Consider the following 26168-nt stretch of genomic DNA (forward strand, 5'->3'; position numbering starts at 1 on the left):
AGGACTGTTGGGATATCCAGTAAAAATACAGCTATAAATCAGACAGACGGAAGATTTATTTTATACAGTATTTTCACAATACTAACCAGTGCCGGAGAATGATATGGAAGCCAGAAGCACAGAGAAGTCAAAGTCAGAAAAATAAGCAGAAGACAGGCAACAAATTTATTTTTATCAGCAAACATACATTATCATAGTAAATGGAAGTTAGCTTTGAGGAAACATGAAAAAAATCCTGTGGTACTAAGTGATAAAGCAGCATTTTAAATTCAGCATAGTGAAGTAATGCAGCTGGAGAACAGCCCCCACTGTATGTGTACAGCAATGAGCTCTGAATTGCTTTTCCAGTCAGAGACAGAACTGAGGATTATAATAGGCAGTTCTATCAAAATATTATCTCATAGTTTAGAAAAGCAAATTGAAAGTTAAATGCTGGTGGAAAAATAATGGTGATCAAACTAGGAAACAGTGGTGTGTAAGCTCACAGTGCGCCTCTGTTGTGAGTGCTGCATGAGTTCTAGTCCCATCGCTCTCAAAGACCCAGTGAAACTGGGAGAGATTCTGAAAAGGTTGATGTGATTGATCAAAGCTGTGCAATGAGTTTCTTGTAAAGAATGATAAACAGATCAAAGCTCCTCAGTTTCAAAAAGATGTCTTTGAAGAGGATATGATGGAAGCACAGTCTTAGCAGCATGGCGTGTATGTGAACCCACTATTCACTGTCTCTTTTGATAAAAGGACTAAGACCACCAAATGGAAATAGTGGGTGGCAGGCTCAAAACAAAGTGAGATATTTCTAAAATAGGAGCAGGACCTCCTCTTTTCTCTTTGGCATCGAGTTTTTAATCTGCTGGAACGAATCCCTGGATTTAAGCTGATTTATTCTGCAGTTAACACTTCATCATAATGCTGTTCATGGGGCTTTGTAAGCTTAGCTCTAGAGCTCTGTTCACAAGAGAAATCCTTTTGAATGGTGGAGTAGGTATATGCAGCCTGGCAGGCTAAAATGGCCCCTTGGATCAGTTTTCATTGGGAAAATCAGTGCAACTTCTCAACAAAATATTATAGTAGAAATACTTGGTAAAGTCAAATACAGTTTCTGCAGCTCAGGATATACAGCCTCACCTTGTGTCTGGTGTTTTCAGGTTGTGATTGGAGTATTAAAACTTCTGGGACAGCAAGACCAAATATACCCTCTTTGTCTGGGATTAGCTGGGATGGTGGCATTTTCTTATGCTCCGGTGGTAGTTCCAGCTGCATCTACTACAGAAATAATATTACATTAATATACCAACCAGTTGCAATAGTGTTGTTTTGGGATTGCTCCACAGGAGTTAGAAAAGCAGAAGGTTTTGGATTCATGGAAACTGGACATGATTTCAGCATACAGGTACTATTTGTTTGTAGTTTATTACCTGTGCTTTATTTTATTTGCATATTTATTGACAATTAATTTCTTGCCATTTTAGGCCGATTTAGCACCTTGATAAACATTTCTTTACTGAATTGTAAAGACAAACTTCACTAACTTTAACTCATAAACTGCTCAAGTGAATTGTGCTTTTGAGTTGTGTTCAACATCTGCTCCTGACCTGCAGAAGGGCATCTGGTCACAGAAGCATGTCATTATTTCCAGTTCATTAAATAAAAGCTATGACCTTAATCTGAAAATCCTTGAGATATTTGGAGTTTGAAAGAGTAGGGAGTGGAGTGGTGTAGTCTGCTGGTACTGCTGAGCTAACCCCTCACGGTCACTTGTGTGAGCACATGGTCTCAAGGACGTTGTGTCTCCCTGGAGGCACCTTGCTCCTGAGCAGGGCACAGCTGTGCCCAAGACTGAATCGGACTCTTGAGGTGCTGAGGAAGTGTTTGGTGGTAAGGTGGGTTATTATCGTTTTACTTCTAAAGTGTTATTATGATCCAGAGTAATCATATTACTGAGGTTTCACAGATAACTAAATGTCCTGTGTTCTGTGGGTGATCTCAGACCTCTCCACTGGTCAGCTAAAACTCATTAGCTGAAATTGCTGTGGACAAGGCTCAAAAGAGTATCCACACTTTGGTTCCCTCATGGCGGCTTAAACAAAGATGATATTCTTTACAATTGGGTCTGGCACCTGATTGTACCACAACTCACCTGACTAATACAGTCTTTCTTACATCTTACGACTACCCTTCTTCAGAACATTTAAAATATTTTCTGAGGATTTTTTTAGATACCACAGCTATAACACTGCAATACTGGACACAGGGTGCCATTTTCCAAAAGAATATGGCAATGAAGCTTGGAAAGGGAGGAAAAAAGAGTAATGTTGGAGTGAATAAAATCAAATCAGAAGTAACTAAGGCTTTCATTTTATGTCTGAGATGCCTGCATCAGCTTAAATTCTGCTTAAAGGTTAATATGGGAGAAGTGTGCAAGCAATGTTACAGAGAAGAAATACTAAACCAAGTAAAAATATTTGATAATTTATCTCCAGGTGAAATTAGTGTCTTTAGAGAAGGTATTGTCAAGCTTTTGTAGGGTTGAGACTGGTGTTCTAACCCTTGATGTTTGCCAAGGGCATTGGAAAGTTCCTTCTCTGGACAGCACATGTGGGCAATGGGAGTTGTGACTGCTCAGAGCTGTTCAAATGGGCTGTCAGAAAGAGATTATTTGATATAATCTCCAGGGTGTGTTACTTTATATTGCATATTTTTGGGGGGGGGGGGTGTAACAGTGGGATGAAAGAGTACTCTGTATATAATAGGTCAAGCTCTTGATAATTTTCATGACTCAAGGAAGGAGAGAGGCACTAAGATTTCATGGGCAAGGCTGCCTTACTGTTCTGCAGTACAAAGCCTGAGAATAACTTCTGTGTTCACAAGGAACAGCAGTGTTTCAGTGCACTGGGGAAGAAACTTCCACAGGACTTGAGAGAGGCAGATGCCGCCTGCAGTACATGTGGATGTACAGGCAAAGGGGAATTATTGTCAGGTGCTCTTCTTTTGCTGTACCCTAGACATTTGCTCTTGGACTGAATCAGACGGGATGATGCACTACTGTCTTGCTTTGGAAGACAGGTGTCTGCCAAGGAAGGCAAGAGTCCCTTGAAATGAAAAAAAAAAAAAAAATGCAACCCTCTTCCCTCCGAATTATTATAATTTTGAAATTAAGGGGCTTTCAGGTAAAGATATGAGGAACAGGAATAACAGTTCTTTACTATTATATATCTATATGTGTATAACAAGGCAAACAAACAGCAATAACTATGGCAGTAAGAGCAAACAATCACAAACCCAGTCCCAGCCTTCTCGGCTGTCGGGCCCTTTCCCCTCGGGTGCAGTTCCGCTCGCAGCCGGCAGGGGCGCTGGCGGCTCCCGGCGAGCAGGGCAGGTGCAATGGTTCCCCCGCGGCTGCAGGGGGCGCTCCGGAGCGAGCTCGGGGAGCACGCGGCACTGGCGGCCTGGGATCCCGGGAAGGGATGGGACAAAGGCTTCACAAACCCCTGGGCAGCTGATCCCGGTGTCCGGCCAGACCCTTGGGAACAGCAGGCTGGCAAATCCCAGGTGGCAGACGAGATGTATCGAACTCCGGAGCTGCAGCAGGAACCCCCCCTGGAGGTCTCGGCAGGCAGGGCATGCGGAGCTACAGAACAGCAAAGGCTCAAAGCAACTGCAAAGGAACGGCGGGGGCAGGGCAGCCACAGCCCAGCTGCCAGCAGGGCAGGGAAAGGCGGGCTTGGGATGCCGGGATCTCTCCGGTAGAAGGAAGGCAGCCGAAAAAAACCCAGAAACCTGCAGTGTTGACGAATTCCTTCCAGCCTCTCTCTGTCCAAATGCTGAGAACTAACAGCCCACAAGCCCAGGTGACAAAGAGCAGCTCATTGGACCCCGCCCTCAGTGGCCAGGACTTTGTTTTTTTTAAGCGCTCAGTAATTTGTCCCCCTGGCAACATGTATGGGGAAAATTCTTTAAGAGAAATAGAAAACAGAAGGAGAACTCCTAAAACCCCAAGAACTACTCAGGTCCTGCATGGTTCCTCACCTGTTCTTTTTCTGGAAAATATTGAACGTTTTTCAGAGTTGGCAATCAATTTAATATTAAGCCTGTTATTCTGATATATTAACATCTGCCCTGAAAAATTTACCAGATGAATTTCTGCTCCAACTATGCCTTTAATGTGAAGTATCTTGAGTTGACTCCTTATTCATTATGAAACAGTTTTAGAAAGGGAATTTTTAAAGAGTTCTGATATGTGGCTGTAGCAGCCACACATACTTTTGGATTTTTTCTTTTTATTCTGGTCTGTGATATTTTCAGATTAAAAATCTCATTGTTTATACCACTTGCAGCAAGGGAAATTCCCGTTGGATAAAAGGAAACTATTTTTGCAGTGAGAATGGTGTGTAATGCTCGAATCTACATCCTTAGAGATTTTCAAATCCGTAAGGCCCTGAACAACTGGATCCAGCTTTGAAATTACTCTTGCTTGGAGAGTAATCTCTCCTCCAGAAATCTCTTCCAGCCTACACGGTTCTGCAATTGCATCCAGGTCCCATAAACAGAAACCTTGCCGTGTTCCTGCGAAAGAGGCTATGAACAGGCTTCTGAGAAACTTCCTCTTAATTCTTACTTGAGGAATTAGTTTTAGACTTTGGTGTAGTCAGCTTTTTCCTTCTCTCTTGCTTTGGTGTGGTACATCCTTGTCTCATGCAGGTTTCTAAGGAATGAAATCAGGAATTAATCTGCCATAACCAATTCTTTCTAAACACAGAGGGGTTAAACGTGAAACCCATGTGATGGTTCAACTTTAGTCAGGACTAGAGTATTAGAACTAAATCACTTGTATTCAGATCTTCAGTTAGTTTTGAAAGAAGTAAAATCTTTGTGTTTTAACATCTTTGGGGGTCTGTTTACAATAACTGCATATCCTAGTTGACAATCGTCCTTGGGATCATGGATTTCCATCATAAGATATGTGATGTGAAACTGTCTTAAGCTTGTGAATGTTTGCCTTATCCCAAATATGCAAAACTGAATTTCACTTAAGAGGAACCACCTTAACTTACACTGTTATTTCTTGATGAAAACTAAATTCTGAGTTGATCTAATCCATGGACTTTGGTTTGGAGAAGTTTGGGTGAGGAAAAAAGTTGTTACTGCTTTTACCAGATAGCTATTGCAGCAAAAGCTAGATTCAGATTACCTTTCTAAAACCTGTTCTTTTTTTGGTATAAGTTGTTTACCCAGTCCAGTTCACAGTAGATAAGCTTTGGTTTCTGATTTTGACCCCTCAGATTTTAACAGGAATCGGTGTGGGGGTGAATGAGGAAAGGCAGGGAAAGAAGGATGGAGAAAAAGGGAAACAGAAGTTCTATTTGCATTTTAGGAAGGCAAGGGCTTGGATCTCACAAGTCTAGGAGGCACCTTTTAGGAGGATGTGTCTGCTGGATTTTTGCAGATCTCAGGTAGTAATGATCAGAGCTGTTGCAGGAAGAACTAAACTCACAAGCAGCTTGGAACCAAGAACAGCCACTGGAAATCTGTAGAAAGCAAATTTGGTTTGGGTGAACATGGAACCTGGGGAGTAGGTCAGTTTCCTCCTCAGGCCTTATCTGACAAACTTAAAATTTGGGAAGGCATGTTTGGTACAGAGTGCCGTCTGCCTTTGGCTTCCAGCTGCTTGCAGAAAAGCATTCCTAATTCTATGAAAAACATCACTTGCCTTCCAATGGTATTTTAGGTATTTACTTTATATGCAGTTTTATAACTGACTTCAAACACAAGTCATTCTTATGAGTGATGTTTAGCTTAAGTAGTTGGTGTTTTCTGTCCTATGTCTCTGTTGTATTCATGCAGGTGTTTGCAAACTACCCCTGTAACTTGTAAGGGAGGATGCTTACAGTGGCCGAAAGAAAATGTGGTCCAGTGCTGCATCACAGAATCACAGACCTCAAACACCTCATGTCAACCCCTCTTTCATGGGCAGGGACACTTTTCACTAGACCAGGCTGCTCAAAGCCCCGTCCAACCTGGCCTTGGGTACTTCCAGGGGTGTTTCTACCTTCTCTGAAATAAGACATTACTATGTTTTATCAAAAGGCTTCTATCCATTTCAGAAACTTGTAACGTGAATGCCCATGCTGATGTGTACTTAGGTATTCATTTATAGGCCGGGTTACACAGAGCACCATGAACACTCTAGTGAGTTTGAGAGTATATTTCCCTACCCTTTTGTATGTGATCCTCAGCTTATACGGCAGGATTGGGAGGCAGTTCCAGAGGTCATTACATGTCTGGTCCTCATTGCATGAGTTGGTTCTAATGTGATTGTCTGATAGGCTCCTTCATCTCATTAAACCAGGAGAAAGCTAGCCTGGCAAAAAGTCTGCAGTACATCTGCTCATGTTGCAGTCAAGCATGCCAGACATTCCCCAAGGCAGGGTTTGGGTCCTGGCTGCAAGGGGATGGAGCAAAGGAGAGATCTGAAGGGTCTGGTTTTTCTTTCAGAGGTTGTGAGGTGAAACTCAAGTTCCTCCGTATGTCCTGACATAATACCCTACAACAAGGCAACTCAAATTAGCAAAATTAGAGTTCTGTCCTATGTTCTGTTTACACTCTTATCTAGATGGATTAGATTTATCATTCCCTAAAGCTAAGTGCGTATGCCTCTGTATATCATCTGGCAGCATCCTGAGCATGTACATTAATCTGCTCCCTGATTCAGCTGAAGAGCTAATGCTGCCTGGACACCTGGTTTCTTACAATCCAACCTCAAACTGAGATACTTGACAGATTTAGAAAAAAGACAGCACACAAGGAGCCTTTTCATCAGTCAGTTCATTGATCCAAGTGAAAGGTAGTCCTGAAAAAAACACTTGAGGGAGAGGGTAAGGAGATCTGATTTTCCATGTTACTGCATAATCATCAGCCTGGTGCAAGGGAAGAAGAGGAAGGAAGTTCTGTCTGGTGTAGGGAGGGAGGATGGGAGCATCCCTTTTGGCAGAAACTCACAATTGTATTAAATAACTAATGAAATTATCTCCTGAATTGTCTGTACTGTATCCATTACTGGTTTTAACTGTGCTAACTGGAGTTGCCTCTCCTGGCCAGCTGCCTCAGGAGGGACATGCAATTCAGCCTGACACATACAGGGATGTTTTCTGCTTGGAAGCATATACACAGGCTGGAAGTGATGGACAGGACAGCTGTGTGGCAGTCGCAATGGGTCTGAAGTAATGGCACTGATACTTGAGAAGAGGTTGTCCTTCAATGACACAGGTTGGGCCAAAATGAAAGAGCTTGTTCTGGGAAGCTCAAGGAGCAGTACTATATGCATAAGGGGAATATTTCAGTAATGAAGAAGAATGGGCAAAAAGCATATAATAAAAATCTTATTTTACCAATTTGTTTCTCACACAATTGTATTCTTAAAATTTGTATCAGTCCTGTGAATGCCCCTTTTGCAAGCAGTCTGCAGCTAGAGCAGATTAAGATAGTGAAACATGGATTAAGATAGGAAAGCATCCTGAGACTTAGTCTGTCTTCTGTGGACTTTGATATTCCTATTAACCATCAGTATTTAATATTGAACAATATGTATTTGCTGTGATAAAACTTAAGGACTCTCCCATGTCCACCATGGTGGATAACTTGGAATTGGAGCTGTTGAAGTGTTTGATCAGCTTGTGCCTGGAAGTATACTACTTTCTCATGGCCAAAATCCATTTTTTTCGAGTTTGAGTGAAGTAAGAAGAAAAGTTTGGGGTTGCTCTATGAAGACACTAGAAGAGATTTGGATGTATATACATATACAGCACAGTGGAAGGCTCTTCTTTACCTGAATGAGCTGAACCAGAAGCATTTGTGTCTTCTTAGCTGCTGAAGAGCAGAGCTATTTGTTCTTCCTGAACTTTGCACATGTCTGTGATGATTTTTAAGTTTGGTTTATCCAGACTGCACATGTATTTGTATATATATTTATTGCATTGTACATGCCAAGAGATCACCTTCACTGGTGGATACGTTACTACATTTGGTTTAGGTTGTGCAATTTATATATTTGAGCAAACACAAAGTTTAAATGAAAGTCAATCTACAAATTTTTTCTTCTGTCCCAGTAGCACCCCATGCAAATGAACTAAAAAATATCAATCAAAATTGCATTAGAAAATATGAAAGCTGAGGTCTGACTAATTCTCTAGCTATACAGTAACTTAAACAGTGGTTCCTCACAGACAGCAAGAAGGCTCAGTTTGGTGTAATGGTTATATGTTATGGAATGGTTTGGGTTGAAAGGGACCTTAAAGGTCCACCTTCCACTAGACCAGGTTGTTCTAAGCCCTGTCTAACCTGGCCTTGAATCACTGCAATTTAATGTTTAGTAACCAGTGAAAATGCAACTTTTTCAATAAGATAAATAAAATGCAAAATCAGCATTAAATTTCAGTAAATTGAAATGTGGTATTTGATGATAAAAATCACTGTTAAAATCCCATTTAAACAGATTTCCAATTCACCTTGCTCTGGAATGCTTTACTTTGCTCAATGCAATATGTACTCACATTTGATTAATTTTTTTTCACTTAAAGTGTGAAAACACAGTCAGTTAGTAGGAAGCATGGATGAAATGAAGCAGAAACAAGCTTGAAAATAAAACTGCAGAGGAAACTGAAGGATCTGGAGGAAAGCAGTCAGATTTCATCATAAGCTGCTTAAGAGCATGTTCCTGCTGAAGACAGCATTTTCCCCACTTGCCTGGTGTCGCATGGGCAGATGTGTGCTGGGGAGCAATTGAGGTCAGCTACACGTAGTGAGTGCTCAAGGGTGGGGACACAGGACAGGGAGGAGGTGGCAGGAGGAGAAGGTGCAGTGGATGCCATGATAGTGACAGTGCCGATGAAGAGCTACATGTGTTTTGGTTTGGACAAACATCCAGCCAAAAACCTCAAGAGCCCTCACTGGTGCCTGGGTGGGATCTCCTGAATGACAGGGCTAGTGGAAGTAGGTGGCTCAGTAGAGGTGAAAGCACCTTGGAACAGATCCACTTGAACATGTCCTTCACTGTGGAACTGGCAAGAAGGGCTCTGTGGTTTGGTCTGAGCTGTGTGAGCTCTGACACTGGATGATACAGGTGTTGCTTTAGAGTGATGCCACTGGGCACAAAAGGACATAGAGCATCATGCGAGTAACATGAGTGGTGGTAACAATCACTGCTTATTTCATCTGCCTTGGGGAGAAAGGAAATGCTGCAAAGCTGTTTGAAAGAGATACCATGATCAGAAGAGACTCTTTCAAAGACAATAATTTGCACAATTTTCATCAGAAATTTCTCATTCCAGTTTATATCCTGGGGTGTCTCCACTCTAAAACTTCTTGGACTGTCCTGTATAGGGGAGCTCAGCATGGTTCAGTGTTTTCATGGGCACTGGTCCAGATAATGTAAAACACTTTTAAAGACTTTAACAGCATTCTTGCTTAATCAGCCCTGTGGTCGATGCCTGTTAATTCAGGCAGTCAGCAGGCATGGTGTCCTGCTTGCTGAGCTCAGTTACACCCATGGCAGTATGACACTGCCTTTATTTAGAATTGGACTCATCCAAAATTAATGGAAAGCAGGGCACAGACCTTTTCCTTACAAAACCATTGTTAAATGTAGGTCTTGTTTAAACACCTTAGGAATTATATGCACCAGCTGACATTTCTGTCCTAGGTGTAGCCCAGATATCAGGGACATAAAATCATGGTGGATTAGGAAGCTGCTATTGCTTTGCTCAAGTGCAATGATGCCTTAAAGATCTAGGTATAAAAGAACACACTTTCGAGACAATATTAGTGTAGGAGGTAATATAAAGGCTGGTCTTTATTGGGGGCCTCCAGGGGCAGATATGGAAAAATGTCCACCCTGCATAGGGGGTGAATACAGTTTTGTAAGTTTAGCAAATTAGGATAATTGACAAGAATCTCCAATTAGAAGCACAAGTGATGAGGTAATTCCTCCCTGGTTCTACCCTTTTCTGAATTCCGCCCCCCCTTAGGTAGGAACTAAACTTTGTTTATGAAAATGTGTCTCGAAGAGCTGGTTTCAACCTTGGCTCCCAGTGAGCCAAACCTTGGACTCCCAGGGCTTGGAGCCTCTGGAATGTGTTTTGTCTTTCTGTCTATCAGGGTAGGGAAAAGTACTGGAGCTAGCTAGGAACTATATAACTACACAACAACAGTCTACAGAGTTACAAATATATATGAAAGAAATGTAAAAGCAAAATCATTTTGGCAACAGTGAAAGCTGGAACTGCACTGGTGAAGCAGAACACAGTTTCTTCCTGTAGGTACACAGTTTGCCTTGGAGGTGGAGCACCATGTGGCACATTCCCAAAAATGCATGAGCTGGAATGCAAAGTGAGTAACCTTAGAAAATATTCTGAAACCGAATTTGGGCCCTTTTGCTTGTTTCTCTGGAAGTTCACCATGTCAGCCAGCACTTTAGTATAGAAAACATAGTCACTTGTGCAGGTTTTGGGAAGCACACTGCTGTCCGGAGGCTTACACAGGGCAGAGGAGCCACAGAACAGGAATGCCTAAGGATCTCAAGGCCCATAATTAAACTTACCTGAGATCTATATGCCAAGACTGTGGGTCTGCCCAGCCAGGCTGAGGAGCCGTGCCAGAGAGCTGGTTTTCCAGCAGCACAGGAAGCAGGAATCCCCTTATGAAGAACAGGAAAAGTTACAGTGGAGAGCAGTTACACAGCAAACATAGCTTAAGAAATAAAGGCCTGAGCAGCAAACCTGCAGACCATGGTGTCATGGTTTTGACACTGGCTAAGCACCAGGCACCCACAAAAAAACCTGTTCACTCATTTTCCTCTGCTGTAGCTAAGCAGAGGAGGGGAAATTAAAATGAAAACTTCATGAGTTGAGATAAGGATTAGGGGAAAAACATTTTAAGGGCAAAACAGGCTCAAAACTTAAACAGTTTAAAAAAAATTTATTATTAACAGAATTAAAAGTAAAAAGGGTAATGAGAACTAAAACCTTTAGAACACCTTTTCTTCCCAGTCCGTCCCTCTTTCCACCGACCGCACAAGGAGACAAAACGTGGGGTTTTGGTCAGTCTTTCACTTCTTATAAATCTTTCTTCGGTATGCTTAAGGAAAAGAGTTTATTTCTTCTGCTGTGCTGTGGGATCCTTCCCACGGGAGATAGTTCTCTGCGAACTTCTCCAGCGTGTTTTTAACTTTCACAAACAGCAGCCCGCCTGACCTCCTGTAACGTGAGTCCCTCCCACGGGCCAAGAAGTCTTCCCACAACTGCCTAGCGTGGATCATTTTAGTTCATGGGGTTTAGGCTTTTAAAGATGAGCTGTTCTAGTTTGGAAGCAAGGGTTCTCTGTCTCTATAAGCAAGGGTCTTCTCTCTGTTCGAGTTCCTCACTAGATTACAGCTTTTCAACATTCACTCGCGCCAGCGTGAGCACTGTTGCTCACGGGCTGCGCGTGGATCTCTGCATCCCCCCATGCACCTCATGAATTACAGATTTGTTGTATTATAGTCCTCCCCCGGCGTGCAGAACAATCTCAGCTCCAACGCCCGAAGTTCCTTACCCTCCTTCCTTTGCACCGACCTGAGTGTCGCCATGTTGTTCTCACGTGTCCTCTTTTCCCTTTCCTCTGACTCGGAAGAAAATTGTTGTCCGTAGGTATTATTGTTCTCAGGTTCTATCAATTGAAAAGTTCTTACAGAGTTTCGCAGTGCAGAAAGGGTTGAGCTTGTCCGTGCTCCGTGTCGGGGAATTGTCTGTTTTCATCGCTGGCCACATGATCCCTGCCGGCACTGCACGGGCGGCTCCTGCCAGGACTGCCCCCGGCGGCCTCCTCACCACCCCTCGGGAGAAGAAAGGACACCTGCCCGCGCCTTTTCCTTTCTTAACTCTGTCATCACAGAGGCGTTACCAACTTCTCTAATTGGGCTGGTAACCTGCGCATCGTCAGAGCCTTCAGTGATTGGCTCTGTGCCGGACATAGTAGAAACTTCGAGCAGTTTGTTCCCGCCCACCAAAACCTAGACTGTTTTTAAACTAGCACACGTGGGTAGTGTATTTTGGTTCTGGCATAGGTTGCAAATTGTGGGTTTGTTCCCATCTTCCTTTGCATACCTGGGAGTAGCACTTCTGCTTTCCATCTTGTAAGACATAGCTGGCTTGTCAGAGAGCGGTTCTCAGGAACCTTACCCGGATTGTCATGGCTGTGAGTCCCTAGAGAGGAGCTTCCTCAGCTTGCCTCTGTTGTCTGCCAAATGAGGGAGCATATGTTTAGGTACATTTGATGCCATGTTGAGTAGCATAGCTTGCCAACTGATGGGTGTAATTTTGCCTCAGTGTGGTTAACATACCAGGTGAGAGTGTAAGTGGCTATGGAGGTAACGAATTATAAGCTGTAGTCAAATTGAGGTGAAAAAACAAGAATTTTTTGCCTCTGAATGCAAGGTTTTGTTGCACTGAGTTCCTAAACAGTGTAGAGAGATTGAACCTCCGTAAGAAAACAGACTTGAATTCAAGATGCAGCTCTTGCAGCTCCTAACCCTGCAGGAAGCAGTTGTGCCAGAGCTTCAGTGACCAGAAAGCAGAGCCTCAGAACCTGCAGGTGTTGCAGTTCACACTCGGCCTGTAGTACTCATGCTCTTGACTTACTGAACTTTACTGCGATTTCTTTCTTTGTGTATTGAAATGATGTATATTGAGAGTAGCCTTGTCTTAAAATAAACATGCACACATGTATTTAAGGTCTTATTTTTGTAGGTAGATGGTTTCTTTCTAGGGCTTGCCTGCCTTGTTTTTTTGTAGCCTTCTGTCTTTACCCTGATTCTAGTCTCTGTGCTTAATGATTCACCACATCTTTCCTGGATTCTTGTCTTACTGGTTTTCAAAGAGCATAGGTTTCCTTCAGCCTTTAGGAAACCTTTGGAAAGGGATAGATGGTTTCAGTTGGGGGATTTGAGTGTATTTACAGTAATATATAAATAGAGGCAAGAGGAATACTTGCAAAGCAGGTGGTACTGGGCCATTTATAGAAAAAGTGTATGATTTATACATGGATTGTTTCAGACAAACCTTTTGCTTTGCCTGGGCCTGTCTTCCACAAAAATCTTTTGAGTGCTACGAATATTTATGCTGCTTTGTTGTAGTATTTTAAACTTGCTTTCAGCTTATGAAATGACATGTTTGTCTTTTTAAATAACAGGAGGAATGGAGGGAGAAAATTGTTTCCTGGGAAGACAAGTCTGCAGAGCTTTTTTACAAGGAGTCTCTAGCATGGTTGGAGCAGAGGATAGCCCAGCTCACCAACACCCCACCCTTTCCTTTGCCTCTGCACTTGGCGATGTGCTCTACAGAGGTCTCTCTACTACAAAGCATCCTCTTTTGAGAATTTTTGTGGCCTTTTTTGCTCAAATGTGCCTGTTTGCTGCGTTTCAAACCAAAATGCATGTTGCTGTTAGCGTAGCAGGTGCTCAGGTGAAATTGTGGCAAATAGTCATGTAGAGCGAGTAGATTTTATGCTGTAATCACAAATTACCCAGATTTAATCCAGGGCAATCACACTGAGCTTGCTAAGACCTTGGGAGAAGTACATGCATCTGCCAATGGAATCGCCTCGGCTTGGATTAAAATGAAGTCCTGAGGCTGTCTCAGCCATTTTCTGGAGAGCTCACAGTGAGTGGATTGGGAAGAGCTGATTCAGGAAGCTAAAAAAGCTGCTTGCAAGCAGTGATGGGGACCCCCTGTGCCTTTTCCTTCAAAAAACCTTCAAAAAACTTTGGAAAGCAAAAAAACCGTTAAATTGCTAGGTGAATAGATATAGAATCAAAGTGTTTAGGGAAAAAACGCACCATCTGAGGCTGTGTAGATTTAATCTTTGTGTGATTTTGCTCTCAGTTCAGCAATTCTCGGTGACTTCCTGGCTCACCTCAGTATTTGGTTCCCACTGGAGGGATCCTTTGTAGGTCTTGCTCCTGGGTGAGAATGTGCTATGAGCTGAGAAGCTTTCCAGGCTGACTGTGGTGCAGACTCACTGCAGAGCAAGACTCTTACTTTTCTGTGAACTTCCCTACAGAGGTTTTCACAGCTATTTGAGCCCAGCTGGTGTTAAGGAAGGTTGTCTCTTCTGTCTCAGATCAGCACCCAAATCAGCAGCCCTTTTTGTTGCTACCCGGCTTGCTTTAAGGAAGGGGCAACACATAGTGCACATTATGGCAAACAGCAGCTTGCCTTAGAGATCTCCCTTCCTTTGAGACAGCATTTGGAGCAATAGTGGACCAGGAAGACAATCATCAGATTAATTTCAGTGTGATGTTGTTTATTGTGTGCACTGTAGTTGCATCTAGAGATCAAATATGGAAATCAAAGTTGATGAGATAAATGCATTTGTTAATCCTTGCTTTGAACCCCTACTAGGTTTTTATTCTTCTTATATAATATGTGATTAACAAAGTAGTGCGTGAGTTCAAGATGTGTGTCTCCCCTCTGACAGACTTTGCACACTTCATGGATGTGCTTGTATTGACAGCAAACAGTGTACCTGGGCAGGTTTATGCAGGATGCATCTCAGGCCTCTCTGGGACTTACCGCACTTTTTATAGCTCAGGGGAAAGAAATATCTGCAAGGCTATAGCAGAAGTTTCTTTGAGCAATGTAAGGCAGAGCAGTTGGTGCTCTGAGGTGTTGTTTGGTCAGCCACAGCTCAGTAGAGAGGGGTTACTATATTGGTGCCCTCCTTCTCTGTAGACTCTGGTTTAGGCAAAAATGCAAGGTGTGAGCCCAAGACTCAGGAAAACTCCTGCACAGAGAAAGGTGGCTGGTGTGTGCACAGTTTTTTAATTCCTTTGGGTAGAGTGGACAACTTCTTTGTCTCTTGGGTGACCCCAAGAATAAGCATGACCTTCCTGCCTGCTACCAGTGGGTGTCTTTTCAAAGGAGCATAAGAGAAGGGATACGGTCTCCAAATAATAAGGTGTAGGTGGTCATTCCAGTACTGTGTCACCTGTCTGCACCTTATCTGCAGATAAGCTTTGTGATGCTTGTTTGAAATTCCTTTTGTGTCTGTAAGCTCGTGTGATGCTGTTTTGGAGAAAACCTGGTAGATATTGAGCTCTTAATCAGTCCCAGTGTATATGGAAGTTGTAATTCCTTAGTAGAAATATTATTTTATTCCGTAATATCTTATCAGTATGACAGTAACCAGCTTTCCCCTGGGGCTTACAGTGCACTACATAATGGCTCTTAGTATTCTTCTGAATAAGAGTTCCTTGTGGAGTAAGGGGATTGTTGCCTATAGATTAACTGGTTTCTTGACACTCTGACAACTGGTATGCTTTACAGCAAAAAAAATCGGAAAAAGAAAAATAATTCAGTTTCGTAAAGCAAAGGAGCTAAAAGAGACAGGAGTTCCTATTGCTGATTTTCAGAGGGAAAAGGCGTTTTGTTTTTATTTGTTTTGTGACAGATTGGCTTCAGCCACACCAGGGTTAGTCCTAGCACAAAGGGTGCAGCTTAGGCACAGCATTTGGGGTGAGGGGGACCCCTCCTCCACACCACATGTTTGTGTTGGGTTGAGGTGGATGGAGAACACAATTGTTATTTTTCTACTTTTTTTTTTCTGTGGTTAGTAGCCTATGATATCCTAGACAAATAATTTGATTTGTGACAGTATTCAAAAGTATTTTCCTAGCATGCTCAGCTGATGCACAGGAAGTCCACCACATGCTTACTTCTGTTCCGTCAAACGAAGTTGATGACTTCATTTATTTCATCTGCAGCAATAGGTACAATTTTCCTGAACAATCAGGTAGACTGCACCATCAGGTGTGATCGTCTGTTGCCAGAGCTCTTTTCATGTTGCTGCAGCTGCTTGCTCTAGAAATTCTTCTGTCTAGAAACACAGCTAGAGTGTCTAGAGTAAAAATTAAATGCCTTGTAAACTCAGCCATATTTTTCTTCCATCTTCATTGCTGTATTTGTATTCAAAGATTTCTCCTCTGGCTCCGTGGCAGCAGCCATTTCCCACAGACGTATGGCAGCTTCGCATAGTGTCCATTAATTCTTTTCTTTCCTTTGCTGACTCTGCACCATCTGATAGAATGATGGTTTGGGCTGCCAAGCTAACAGTGTTGTCTGCACATGTTCCACTGGAACAGCACTATCTGGGGCCCTTTTTATATCTCACCTTGTATCTCACCTTATATCTCAAGGACTGCCCTGAGTTCTGAACCGTCTTATGTTCTGCCAGCAAGGAGCGTGGATCTCCACACCTCTGTCTCCTGTGTGTAGATGTGGTTTTGTCTGTATGTCTCAGGGATACAGCACAGCCTTGCCTTTGGTGGCAGGATGCTGGGGTTTGGGTGTGTAGGGCATGGTAGGGGGAAGTCAGTATTACCACATACTAAACACAGTTTTTCACTCTGCTGATCAAGTAATTTCCAGTTCATTTCCAGACACGCTATGGCTGAAATACCAGCAATGCGTAGAAGTGGATGCAGTTTCTCAGTTGAGAGGCCTGAGCTTTCAGGGACAGCTCTCGGTGGGCAGGGCAAGGAGTAACCAGACTAACACAGTGAGAGCAGGACTGGGTTTGCCTTCTGCACTTATACAGGTGCTTTATGTTGCATCAAGGACCAGCTTTTCACAGGCTTAATTTGAAGCATAGACAAGTCTAATGAAAAATCTCTAATCTTCCTTTGATTAGCATAACTTGTAATGCTGTTTCTAACAATACACCTTTGTTTCAGAATCCCTATTTGCTGCTTTGAGGATTAATTGGCTTCACTTCCAGCACCATGGATGAACTGCAGGATGTTCAGCTGACAGAGATCAAACCGCTCCTGAATGACAAGGTAATACTGGCTGCTGCTTTATCCTCACAAGTGTACTCGGGATGACTTTGTGTCTGGCAAGGAGCCCTAGCTGCCAGAATGTGTCTACAGATTAAAGTACCTTAAGCACTGAAACCCAGTAAATTCTTCCCCATTCTGGTAATCTACCACCACCTACTCTTCCAAAGTCTCAGAGAAAGATAGACCACCACAGTTCAGGTAATTTTGGAGTCCTGGCCAAACAGTATCTCATACCCATACTGCGGATTTGCAAAGGCTGGGCAGCAATTGAAAAGGTGATCCCATTCCTGACCTGGTGTAGCTGTAAAACCTCTAATAAGTTTCTCCTTGTTAGAGAAATGCTGGATTGTATCCTGGTTTTTTTGGTGGGGGTTGTTTGTTTGTTTGTTTTACTTTTTTTTTTAGTATTCTGTCTTAAATGATCCTTTAGTGTTTTGACCCCTAAAACAGCTCTGTCTCCCTGGATTTAGTAATGGAGAGTCATCTCCTTTTAATGTGTGCAGAGCCCAGTTAGAGCAGTCCAGATTCATGCAATACTGAGACTTTGGAAAATCATTGTATTGCAGCAGCTGTTCAAGTCTTTCACTCTTGTCTTCTGTGGGCTGGAGAAGAGCCATCTGGGCTCTGGGAGAGCCCTGGCCTTACTGAATTCTGCCATAAACTGTTGTTGAGAGTGCCTAAGTTCATTACAGGCATCCCAACAAGATCTAGCATCTTATATCTGCAAACTAATTATGATTATGAGCAATGTGGTTTGGTCACTTTGCATAGCTCACAGCCAAGCCTAATGGTGTGGGAAGGAGTTCCTAAGGCTTTGCTGTTTGATGGCTGACATCAAGAACTGGCTTGTGCTGCCAAAGGGCTGTGGTGCTTTGTCCACTCACTGTATGCTTGCAGAAGACTGCATCATCCCCCACAAAATGGGTGAAATCTCTGAAATTCTGCTATGTTTTAGTCTGTACTGATAAGTTTTTGCTCATTTCTTTAGCGTTCTAGCATAGCTGTTTGGTATATGTAAAATCTAAAAACTCAGCTGAAATCTGCAGTCCAGGTACCTGTTCTGACAGACTAGTGCTTGACTACTGGGCTTCCACCATTTTTAAAAAAACTGTTTCCTGGAAGGGTGAGTCTTGAAAGTACAAAATCAGTGTAGACCAGCAAATAAAAATATGGAATACAGGCCTTGAAGAGAGTTACTAATTTCAGAACAAGAGATAAAACATTTACGGAAGACAAGCTTGCTAAATACAGCGGCCCAGATCTTGCTCATGATTCTCCTGGGATTTTCTATGTTTGAATTCAGCTGGGTAGATTGCCCTTGCTTCAGTCAGCTGACCTAAGTAGGAGGCATTGAAGCATGCCAAATCAACGTGTTTTTCACTTTATAAGTTTCCACTGTTTCTGTCAAGTATTGCCGGGTCAGCCCCGTCCAGTGGTGTGGTGTCAGTTGTGGTTCAAATGCTCACCCAAACAGAACACCCAGTGGTGTTAACCATTGCACAGAAAGGCACACAGAGAGTAGCTACGTGCTTTCCTTGAGTCAGTGTTAAAGTTACAGGACGTGTATAGTATCTCAGTAGGGAGAAATATGAAGGGTGGCTCCAGAACCATCCTCAGTACTGTATGGGAAGAGAAGTATGCTGTGGCTCTCCTTTTCACACTTTGTTTTAACAAAAGGAGGGCCTCAGGGAGCAGCCACCTCCAAGGTCTGGCCCTTATTAAGGCTTTGAAGCTTGAGAGAATACATGTGTGCTTTTAGACATAGTTTATGGAGCATGAGGGTGTGGCACAATAACCTGTTATTCTGTGCAACTATCAGAGTCCAAAATCTATTGAACTGGCAGTTCACTAAGGTTTTTACAGACCAGCCCACTTTAGACATAAGAGTTTGAGCCAGCATGGATTAATGGCCAGAAATAGCACAGTAAAACTCTTAAGGTGCTAATGAGTGTGTGCTCGTGAACTCTTCACATACAAAGGCTGCTGTACACAGAGAAGGAGCTCTGGTTTCTCAAACTCTGAAACCAGTGGCATTACCTGGGAAGTGGAAATGGGTCATATCTTGTTCACTTGTCTGAATGGTAGATAGTGCCACTGTGGACCACTGAGTCCTGGCTTTGTTTTGTCTCAAATCAGCAAAAAGTTACAAGCTTGACTTTTAAAGAATACGAACACTGTTTTGTTTTTGTGTAACTTAAGCCTAATATCAAGTGCAGGGAAGTAAAATACGTAATGTTTGTTCACCTCATTCAGGCTCACTAAAATGCAGTGACTTTATACTGGGGAAGTAAAGAAACTTCAAATGTTCCCATTTAGTTGAAAGAGAGAGAAAAAGAGAGTATTGCCTGATCAGAACAAGTGTCCCAGTGACACTTTATTATTCTGGCACCTTTGATTCCTGTTATTTCAGCCTCAGTGAAAAGGTTACTGAAGTGCCAGAGCCAGATTCAGGAGATGAAACAGGCAGCCCTTAGGCTGGGTTGAGTCAGCCCAGCCAGCTCTGTGCTTTGAGGTGCAGCCATGGCACCTTCAGAGGCCTGAAAAACTTGCCTTAAAGTTTCTCAAGTTAAGACAACGAATAAATGGTTTAAAGTCAAATTTTCGGTGTGTTAAAGTCAAGTATGTGAGAGTCAGGGCATGTCAGCTTATTTTGCCTCATGGTATACCTTGACAACAAGCAGCCCAATTCAGAGCCTCATTCCTTGCTTTGTGTCATTTCCTCCCCACTCGCTTGGGGAATCTCAGACGTTACCAAGTACAAATTCAGATCACCTTCTTTTTTACTTAGCATGCACCATCCAAATCCAGTGCTGGGTACAGAAGTTTCTCCTTGCTCCATAGAGAAATGGGTGACTGAACTGACCTGCTTCACAAGCTGGTGGTAGTGTCAGAAATCTCAATTAATTTCAGGGTCTCTGAAATAAGAGGAGACTGCTTTTTATTTTCTTTTCCCCAGTCCTGAGGATGTAGTGGGTTTTGCTATGTCCTGCTCCAAACATTGCCACAGTTCAATACTTAACACAGAGGAGGAAAGAGGGGAATGGATTCTTAAAACAGATTTGCAGATACCTCAACTTAAATGTCTCAAAGTGCAGAATGTAGGTAGCAACCCTTGTTCTTGCTAACAAGGCAAGGGGAGGAAGACATGGCCATGTGTTCACACATGGAGAGGAATGAGGGTGCTCAGCCAGAAGAAATGTTTGGAGTGTTTCTGTTGTCCATATGTGATCCTAGTTTTCTCCTAGTACTTTTAGTACTAAGGTGCTATGCCTAAAACACAAAAGCTAGAATGCTATCTCAAGTGGTTTGCTCAGCCTTTTGCTGACAGCTCTCAGTGATGTAACCTACTGTGTGGTCAGAGACAGTGTTTCACAAAGCTCATGGGCACACAGACAAGTTCCTGCAGACTTTCCAACCTGCAGGATGCCAAGTGGGTGCTGTTACTGACTGTGTTCACCTGCATGCATGGGGTCACGTTCTGGGAAGAGTCAGTGGTGAGCTGCTGCGTGCAGTTCCCATGCACTTGGGTTTCAGGAGCTTGCAGGTCCCTGTGTCTGTCACGAAATGATCCCATGCCTGCAGCAGTGGCTGCACAGGAGCTGACTGCATGGCTTGTTTTCTTGCATGCAGTACGTGAGATCCCAGGAGTAGTCCTTTAGGATTTTTGCATCCAAATTGTTAATGGACACCAGGAGTAGACAAAACCCATACCCATATGCAGCCCAGCTGTGGCCAATGTCCTTCCTATGTGCATCTGTCCCTGCTTGAACACTCTCAGCTGTGCACAGAGGTACTCACTTCCCTTAGCTGGTAGCCTCCTTACAGCCCTATAACCTTGGTGTATAGGAATGGGCAGTTCTTGCATGGGGTTTGCTTGTACGGATCTTGCATTTTGATGCTTACCTGACTGCAGCCAGTCTTGACTGTGCTAAAACAGAGGTCTCTATGGGAAACTTTCATGCTGTTGTTGGGGGTGTTTTGGGGCATTGTGCTGATTTCCTTTTTTCTTTTTTTTTCTCTTTTCCTGTTTTTTGTTAACAGAATGCAGCTCGCAACTTCCAGGACTTTGACTGTCAGGTAAGACCATGTGTGGGAGACAAGGATCGGTTGGGAATTCCCCGTAGCTCAGCAGTAATGTTGAGAGAGATGGAAAAAAAATCTGTATTTTAATTTTAGCTCCTATTAAGGTTTAATCAATAAGAGCTGGAATATGTCCAGTGACAGAAATTGCCCTTCACCCTTTCATGCTGAGCACCGTGAAAGTTCTGAGTTCTAAGGTGCAGACTGCTCTGCTGAGGCTACACAACACCTTGCAGGATGGCTGGTCTCCTGAAAAACAGTTTCTTGGAAAAATGCAGTATGCTGAAGAACTGCAGCTCTTTCATGTCCCATCTGGCTGAGAAAGGAGGAGCTTGCATGTTCTACCTGTTTGTCTTGAGAGGAGATGGAAGTGACAAAGCTGCCCCAGATACAGCATGCTGCTTTGCTTGGGCCTGTTTTGACACAGCCATGGTTGTTTTCCAGGAGTTTATTGATGGTACAGAGATGAGCCCAATGGCTCTGGTTGCCATAGGAATAATCCTTTTGTAGAAGTGATTGCTCCACCAGCATCCAAGACAGAGGACACGCTCTGTGATTGGCAGAGCACAGCACTGAGATTCTGTGGGGCATTTTGTGAAGCACAGGCTCATTTCCTGTATCAGGTTATCCTGCTGCCTTTTCACGGAGTATGTGGGCATGCAGGTAGTGGCTGTTGTTTCTCTCTAGCATTCGCAGGCTGCTGTGTCTGTAGTGCTCTGCTCGACACAGGGCAGGTCATACAGCGCTGCTGACAGGGGCTGGCAACATCATGTGATAAATTTAATAGAAGTCTGTTGATGTAGGTGATTCCAGAAAACCATTTGCAAGCCTGTGCACAACAGCAACATAGTAAATACAGTCCTATGAAGGTAGTCTGTATTTTTTCCTTCTCTTATTATGAGACACTGATACTGTCCACCTTATGTGGGCAGGCACATGTCACTGTTCTGCTTTAACTCAATTAATTGTGAGTTTTGGTATCTTAAAGCCTACAAGTATAAAAATCACTACTCTTATCACATTATAACTTTAGTGTCTGATCTGGAAAGCAGCAATAGTGTTAAGCAATGCTTTTTCTTTTGAAATAAAAGTAGATAATGGGTTTAAAACACTTTCCTGTACCATCATGTCTCCATCTATCTGTATCTTCTCTGTTACCTTTAGAGGTAAAGTGTGCTCCCATGTGAGATGAGTAGTGGGTAAAAATAGGTGCAATGCCTTTGAGTAAGTGTTAGACAGCAGACGCACTTCCTGCTGTGGTCTGTGTTCCAGGACTGGGAAGAATATAACTATATTGTGTATTGGCCTCTGCTGTCAGTCCTCTACTGACCCACCAAAGCTCTGGGCATGCCCATGCCCTGCCTGGCTGTGAGCAGCATGGTCTTGGGAGCCGGAGCAGAGTGGGAAGGTGGGGAGGACGCCCTGTCACAGAGCTCTGTGTGGCTGCTGCCTTTTGGCTCTACACTTCCCCTCAACAAGCAAAGCCTCTTTGCATCTTTCTTTAAACAAAGCCCCAGATCTGAAGCTGGGCAAGCCCCACAGAAACCTGGCACTGCAGCCACCAGCCTGCACGCTCAGCATGTCCCAGAGCTGTGGTTGTCCTCTCCAAGGCTGAGCTTTGGGAAAAGCTGAGTGGTCTGCAGCCAGGGAGAGGTGCTCTGGGGACTACTAGGCTAGGAAGGACAGGCTTGTTGCTTCTCTGCTTTGCTGTAGATCACCAGTGAGCTGGTGGCCATGGCAACAGTTGGGCAGGAGGCAAGATGTTCTTTCCAGGAAACCATGTAATTCATGTAGAATACTTTTTTTTAGCAAGATGTTAACATGGTGTCTCTCATGACTGTAAATATTGTCCCAGCCTCACCTTCCTCCAGCATCTCTCCCTACAAGGTGTAGTTTCAGGATACACCTGGCTTGACGCTCCCCCGCATAATACTTGGAAAATACCCCAAGGGCTGGTTTAAATCTCTGAAATCTTCCAGAGAGGATGGATCGTGTGTTGGGTCCTTGGGTTTTCTGTCTCAGTTGCTAGTACCAGGAACAGTGCTTACACTTGGAGACTGAGCTCATATCCTGTGAAAAATTACTGCTGCTTTTGAATCTGGCAAAGCACATCTGGCTGCCACATCCAGGCCTCTGTGGTGTGACTTTACCAGTGTTGGAGGAATTTGAAGTGAAGAAGGTTGCCAGGGCTTTCAGAGGAAGGAAGATCCTCTTGTGTAGAGAAAGACTTAAAAGCACTGGGGCTGGGGCAGTGGTTTAATTTGTCCTAAGTTTCACAGGGAGGAAGAGCCTTAGGGAGGATCTCAGCTTGACAAGAACAGGCACAAACCGGCCACAAATTGATGAAGATTGATAACTGGAAGATGGTCTCCAGTTACAGTGCAGTGAAGTTCTCAATCAGCTTCCAATAGCAGCAATATCTGCAAGGGACCTGGTGGGTTTTAAGGCAAAAAGTAAAGGATTTGTGAGGTGGATTTTATTATCTTGTACAGTGTAGTGTTTGCAATATGAGACCATGGCATCAGTGAAGCAAGACCTACATTTCAGACCTTTTTATTTTTCTAATAGTTAAAAAAAGCTGTTTTAAATGGAGTTAAAGCTGTGGCTTTGACTGGGGCTGACCACATTCTGAGCTGTGCTTGCAGGGCTGCAGGTAGTGGGGTGAAGGAAGAGGGTGGTGAGGGAAAGGTGAGCCTCTGTCAGCATTGTTGATAACCCTGTTGGCAGTGCAGGTCCAGTTTGAGCTCCCCAGTAAAAGACATTGATATATTGGAACAAGTCCTGTTTTATTTCTGTGTCTGTGTTATTCTGTGCCCTTGGCCATGAGGTCATCTGCTGTAAGTCCATCCCAGAATTTCACAGAGTATGCTGAGTTGGAATGGACCCACAAGGATCATCAAGTCCAACTCTTAAGTGAATGGTCTGTATTGAACCCACCATCTCTGGTGTTATTAGCACCATGCTGTAACCAACTGAATAAACCTCAGGGTCCCAGCTCCTGCCAGTACTGACTGATGTCCCTGCCCTAGCTTTTCTGTGGATACAGCCAGAGTAATAGCCACCCTCAGTGTTATTTCTGTGGTGCCTCTAGACCTCCCTCTGGCTGAAATCTGGAGGTTCAAAATATTCTCTGCAGCTGGGCCATGCTTATGAATGGGAGTAGTGTTTAGTTTAATCCCATCTCAGGAGCATGTCATTAGCAGTGTCACTGACTCTAGGAGGTGTGTAGGGCCAGGCACACAGGTTCCCCACACTGTTTTCTGAATAGCTTTGGCATGTGTTACTTTTCAAGATAACATGTATATTTAAGGTTTGTAAGATCTTTCCTTTGGTGAAAAGGGGTGATGCCATTGTGAATTTCTATTCATTTCCCCATGTGTTTGGTTTTATTTTTGAGTAACTTGCCAGGATCACATCTGGGCAAAGCCAACAGCACAAGTTTCTGCTTCTTCCTGCTTCTGAAATTTGATACTCTGGGGTGAATGTGTTTGAGGAAGCTTTTTAGCTTTTCTGGTACAGCTGACTTCCAGATACAGCTGTCCTGGTTTTTTAAAACTGTATGCAAGCAACCAAAGCTAACCCTGATACATAACAGATTGCCTGGGCATCAGTTAAACAACCCTACATAATCTGGTAACTGCAGTGGAGATGAAATGGAGAGCTAGCATGGAGGCTTAGGGGTCTTTATCAGTATGAATTTAGGTTATTCTCAGAGCTAAAAAGTATTAACCTAAATATGAGACCTACATTTTACTTGAAAGCTGTATGAACCCTAATGAAGTCTAGGCTTGGCTTTTCCCAGTGTCCATGGGCAGATGGTCAAATAAATGGTCTGGGATGCTGATGGACAGATGGTGTGGTGATCTGTGCTGTTAATAGAGCTGTGCCTGTGCTTTTATTATTGTCTGCAGACTCTCTGCAGCTTTCAGAAGTAGGTGTTCCGTCTCAGCCTACATCTCTCCCCTCTTTTCCAGATGATTTGCTTTAAATAGAAATGAAGGAATATGATGATATATTTTCAAAACTGTCCAACTAAACCTGTGTTATGTTTCAGTCTGACATAAGCTGGCATTTGATCTGAAGAGTTGATTTGATCATTTGAGCTGACACTTCCCCTCTGCTGCCTCCCACCAACGGGAAGGCAGAGAAGTGTTTGGCTTTCAGCACACACTGTGCAGAAGCGGGCCTGGGGTGTGGAGATCGTCTGGGATTTGGCTGAGTATTTGCAGAAAGCTCTCGAGGAGGAGGTGGGAATAAGTAAATCCAGGACATGCAGGGTTCATCTCAAACAGAAAGGACAAGGCATGCATAAACCCTTGGAGGAAAGAAATTAAGCTGCCTCGTATAAAAATGTGCTGTCTTGCGGGCATTTGTTGGGGTTTAGGATTCTTTTTGCTTTTGTTTCTTTCTCTTTAGGAATTCTCTCCCATATGTTCCTAAGGAACAATTATGACTGGGTACTTAAGAGAGACAAAAGAAAGTTGTCACAGCTCAGGGGAGGGGTGCAGCTGGCTACTCTCTTCACCTGGGGGTTTCTCTGGGAAGAGTGGACATATGGTGAGATTTGGGTTGGGTGAAAGGGTTAGGTGCAGCTCCTCGCTCTCTTGCTCTCTCAGCTTCGAAGGAGGACGGTCGGAGCTGCTGCTTGGGGGGTGGAATTTGGTGCTGCTGCCGGAGCCCAGCCCGGTCCTGCTGCTTCTGCTGTGGGTGAGCCTTTGCTCGTGAGAGCAGCCACTTAACTGGGACCTTATTAACACCCTACCTCACTAAAAAAAAGGACTTTCACCATCTGCTGGGGTGCCTCAGGGGAAAACCCTCGGATGCAGAGCCCTTTCCCCCTCCCAGGGAGCCTTTCCCTGCCCTGCTCCAGAGCCCGGCCGCTGCTACCCCACCCCGCCAGGATGTTTTTGCCACTGCTTGCTACACTGTAGCTCTGCACCCCCTGCCCTGCTGGATGCCCCATGCCCCGTGGTTCCAGCTACAGCTGCGGAGTTTCTGCTCCCTCTTGCTTGCTGCCCGGGGTGAGCCCGCCCTGCCGTTCCAGCCGCTGCTCCGAGGTTCCTGCTGCAGCCCATGGTCGCCATTCAGCCCGGCCGCCATTGCTGTGTAGTCTCTGAGCTGGCGCCACAGCGCCCCCTGCAGGCGCGGGGGAATCCCCGCAGCCGCCCTGCCCGGCTGGGAGCCACCAGCGCCCCTGGCGGCCGCGAGCGGAGCTGCACCGAGG

The 26168-nt window shown here is 44.0% G+C and overlaps 1 protein-coding gene across 4 annotated transcripts in view; it reads left to right on the top strand.

Annotated features, from left to right (window-relative positions):
- The window catches only part of NDRG3 (NDRG family member 3), a 63618-nt gene that overhangs the window by 11865 nt on the left and 25585 nt on the right, over positions 1–26168 (top strand). For 3 of the 4 annotated variants that reach the window (XM_042021691.1, XM_042021694.1, XM_042021695.1), the window contains exons 2-3: positions 16760–16864; positions 20906–20941. In XM_042021691.1, coding sequence (XP_041877625.1) covers positions 16808–16864; positions 20906–20941 — 93 coding nt within the window. In that variant the 5' untranslated portion in view covers positions 16760–16807. Of the gene's footprint in view, positions 1–10310; positions 10381–16759; positions 16865–20905; positions 20942–26168 lie in introns of all 4 variants that reach the window. The other variant, XM_042021693.1, reaches the window with a different exon arrangement.

This window comes from Corvus kubaryi, unplaced genomic scaffold (assembly GCF_017639235.1).
Source record: "Corvus kubaryi isolate FWS band 111438036 unplaced genomic scaffold, C.kubaryi_AGA036_p1.0 37157, whole genome shotgun sequence".
Taxonomy (NCBI): Eukaryota; Metazoa; Chordata; class Aves; order Passeriformes; family Corvidae; genus Corvus; species Corvus kubaryi.